This window comes from Cyprinus carpio, chromosome B19 (genome assembly GCF_018340385.1).
Source record: "Cyprinus carpio isolate SPL01 chromosome B19, ASM1834038v1, whole genome shotgun sequence".
NCBI lineage: Eukaryota > Metazoa > Chordata > Actinopteri > Cypriniformes > Cyprinidae > Cyprinus > Cyprinus carpio.
The window spans coordinates 30,980,286-30,983,759 of record NC_056615.1 but is presented as its reverse complement, the minus strand read 5'-3'; the positions used below and the strand labels follow the sequence as shown (position 1 = coordinate 30,983,759).

Here is a 3,474-nt window from a genome sequence, read left to right as displayed (position 1 = left end):
TCCAGCCATTGGCAAAGCATGCTGGGAACTAACAATCACCGCTAAAATAAAACTGCTAAATTGAGCTAATTCTCTTAAAATAAATAGGTAGCTTTCTTTCCTTCATTTTTTTTAAGGTTAAATAAGTTTCTAAACTCAAGCCTTAAAACTGCTTAAGTTTCCTTTAAACAAAAAATAAGGAAAACACATCTCTAGGTTTTACATTACATTACATTACATCCAAAGCGACTTACAAATGAGGACAGTGGAAGCAATCAAAAACAACAAAAAGAGCAATGATATAAAAGTGCTATAACAAGTCTCAGTTAGCCTAAACACAGTACACGTAGCAAGGGCTTTTAAATAATAGAATAAATAAAAAGAAAACAGATAGAATAGAGAAAGAATAGAGCAAGCTTTTATAGAGGTCTTTTATATATATATATAATGAAAAGAAAATAGAATACAAAAAGATTAGAAAGGTCGTTTTTTTTTTTTTTAGAATAGAATAGAATTAGAATAGTGAGTGCTAAAGTTAGAGGGTTAAATAAAGATGGAAGAGATGTGTCTTTAGCTGATTCTTGAAGATGGCTAAGGACTCAGCTGCTCGGATTGAGTTGGGCAGGTCATTCTATCAGGAGGGAACATTTAATTTAAAAGTCCGTAAAAATTAATTTAAAAGTTTTTAATGAAAAGTTCTACATATTTTCTATACAACATTGAATCACACTTTCTTTAATAAAATATATACACTATAAATTATCACCTTAATATTTTAAATGAAAATTACAAAACCCATGATTAATTTTTTAGTGAAGTGAACATGGATCTAGGATAACGTAGCCATTAATGTGGATTATGAATGATGAAAAACAGCATAAGCATACAAAAAAGGAATAAGCATCAACTGTCTGAGAGCACAGTATATATATATATATGTATATGATAGATTAGATAAATATAAAAACAAGGCGGAAAACATGATTTTATTTGCAAGGCGGATAACTTAGCATTAATATTTTAATTTGTGAAATATGATTTTAACGTGTTTAAGTTTTGTTCATGTTATTATATTTTCTTTACAATGTGTGCAAATTCTTCTTTATATTTTTAGTCCTGGACATGTTTGTATTCTGAAACGCTTGCTTTTTTTGTATATTTGCAATATATTTTTTGCTTGTGTTTTTACATTTGGTTTAATGCTTTTTTTTTATAATTATTATTTTTTTTTTTTTATACCATGATGCAGGTAATTTGGCGGGAATTTGATCCCTAACAGAGGATTACACGGGGAATAATGTATCTTTGAAATCTGATATTTTATCATGCACATTTAAAAAATATTCATTGGCAAAACGAAATTGAATGTTTTTTGTTTTTTTTTTTTTTTTGTAATTGTCTGGGGAAAGATTTATCTGTACATTGCTTACTTTTTTTTTTAATTTTTTTTCTTTTTTTTTTTTTTTTTTCTTTATTTTTCTTTTTTTCTTCTCTTTTGACAAGCGTTGCTATCTAATGAAGCTCTTTGTTAAACTACCACATAGTCAAGTCTTCTGTTCTCATCGTCAGGTTCAAACTTCTGCTGCTCTTCTGGGTTTTCAATTACAGTGGTGAGTGTACAGTAATTTTTGTTTATAAATGGTAATTTATATTTTATGATATACTATGATTTCGATTTTCAGTTCCAAGTAATTCTAATCTAGTTGATTGTTTTGTTGAACCACAGTCAGGTGGCTTTCGTTGACATTCTCAGGGGAGGCTGTTTAAAATGACAAAGCTCTTTTTGGCACCTTATTGGGCTTAAATGGTCAAATACACACAGCATTGATACTTTTACTGAATAACAATTAAACTGTCTGTATTTGCAGAAACCATCCCTATACATGTGATGGGAAAAAAGGGAGGCAGCGTCATCCTGCCATGTGAATTAAAGGCCAGAGATATTTTTCATATTCGTTTAAACAGACAATCAAAAAACATCCTTGTTTATCAAAATAAATACTGCAGTAAAGGAGTATGTAAAAAAGAAGCCTGTGATGTCATCATCAATGATTTGAGCTTCAGTGATGCTGGGAAATACATTTTGGATATCTATTACATTAATGCTGAGTCAATACTGGATCCACAAATCAGGACGTACCAACTTCATATTTACGGTAAAGTCAAATCTGATCAAACATCAGCATGTGCTTCAGGTTTTCCTTTAGTAGTAATTGTGTGATACTGCATCTACTGTAAGCAGCAGAGACTCTGAATGAGACAAACTTGATATTCAGATTAGTCATATTTAAATATTAATTTTTCCAATGACTTTTAAAAATGATTACAATACTCTTATAACAATGATTAATGTCATTCTTTTTCTCCTCAGATGATATTTTTGTGAAAATAGGTGAAAGGCTAAAGTTGGATGTTTTGTTGCCAGATGCTCGTCAAGTTACGCATCAAAACAAAAGCAGCACAGAATGGAAGAAGATCTGGAAGAGAGACAGCAAGAAAAGAGTTAAAATAACACACGATCGACTGAACGACACTGATGGGACTCTGAGCATTAAAGAGTTTACGGCTGATGACGCAGGAACATACAGAGTTCTGGGTTATGAAGGAGAAATCCTGATCACAGTGACAGTCACAGATGAGAAAAGTTCAGTGGATGTTTAGAAATATTATTTTTAAAGTGGACAGCTGAGGTTAATTCATCATGAGTTGAACAGTAAATAGATGTTAAACTGTGTGATTAACCTCTCAATATCCTCTACAGATTCAAAGGGAAAACTGAACGACACGGATGATGACAAAAAACATAGTAAGTGAAATAGCTGCCATTGAGAGCTTCCAAAATCTTCAAACAGTAAGCATAAAAATCAAAATAACAAATAAATAAATAAAAATGTTCTTTCTTCCTATCTTCCTGCTGTAGATCACTGGGGTGTGTTCGGGCCAGCGGGACTGTTTGTGTCCGCTGTGTTTGCTCTGCTGTTTCTGATTCTGAGTGCTGCCATCATCAAAAAGATGCAGTGATGCATGAAACATCTGGACAGAGGTTTCTGCTCATCTGTCTTCAGAGTTAAAAGATCTGCAGAGGATTCTGTCAACATATTTCTGCAATATATTTTTCATTTACTGTAAACACTGTATTTGCAAAACTAGTTCCAAAAAGGTTGTGACGTTGGGTATAATATAAATAAAAAGAGAATGCAATGATTTGTAAATATCATAAAGCAATATTCTTGGACGGAACGGAGACGTTAAACGTCTCGGTTACGTACGTAACCCTCGTTCCCTGATGGACGGAACGGAGACGTTATGTCGAACAACATATGGGGTCTCACTTGGGAGGCCAATCATCTCTGAGTTTAAGAGAAAACGCCAATGAAAATTGGCTAGTGGATTTAACATACCTGAGCCACTCCCCGTGCCTACGGGATGGGGTAGGCGACAGGTGCATCCACTCACTAGGTTTTACGCTGAGGAGCCGAGAACGTGTCCCGGCAA

The 3,474-nt window shown here is 33.2% G+C and overlaps 1 protein-coding gene across 1 annotated transcript; it reads left to right on the top strand.

The window, feature by feature from the left end:
• The first annotated feature begins 1,538 nt into the window (after positions 1-1,538).
• LOC109057124 lies at positions 1,539-3,170 on the top strand. The gene is made up of 5 exons (XM_042745736.1): positions 1,539-1,589; positions 1,848-2,135; positions 2,351-2,623; positions 2,741-2,785; positions 2,900-3,170. Exons 2-5 carry the CDS (start codon positions 1,868-1,870, stop codon positions 2,998-3,000), a joined length of 687 nt encoding a protein of 228 aa, XP_042601670.1. The 5' UTR covers positions 1,539-1,589; positions 1,848-1,867; the 3' UTR covers positions 3,001-3,170.
• The last annotated feature ends 304 nt before the right edge of the window (positions 3,171-3,474 follow it).

Excerpts from the sequence above, each read along its gene's own strand:
- LOC109057124 (XM_042745736.1), top strand. The coding sequence starts at position 1,868 with ATGGGAAAAAAGGGAGGCAGCGTCATCCTGCCATGTGAATTAAAGGCC. Across the intron at positions 2,624-2,740 it reads GACAGTCACAGATGAGAAAA|ATTCAAAGGGAAAACTGAAC; the intron begins GTTCAGTGGATG and ends TATCCTCTACAG. Across the intron at positions 2,786-2,899 it reads GGATGATGACAAAAAACATA|ATCACTGGGGTGTGTTCGGG; the intron begins GTAAGTGAAATA and ends TTCCTGCTGTAG.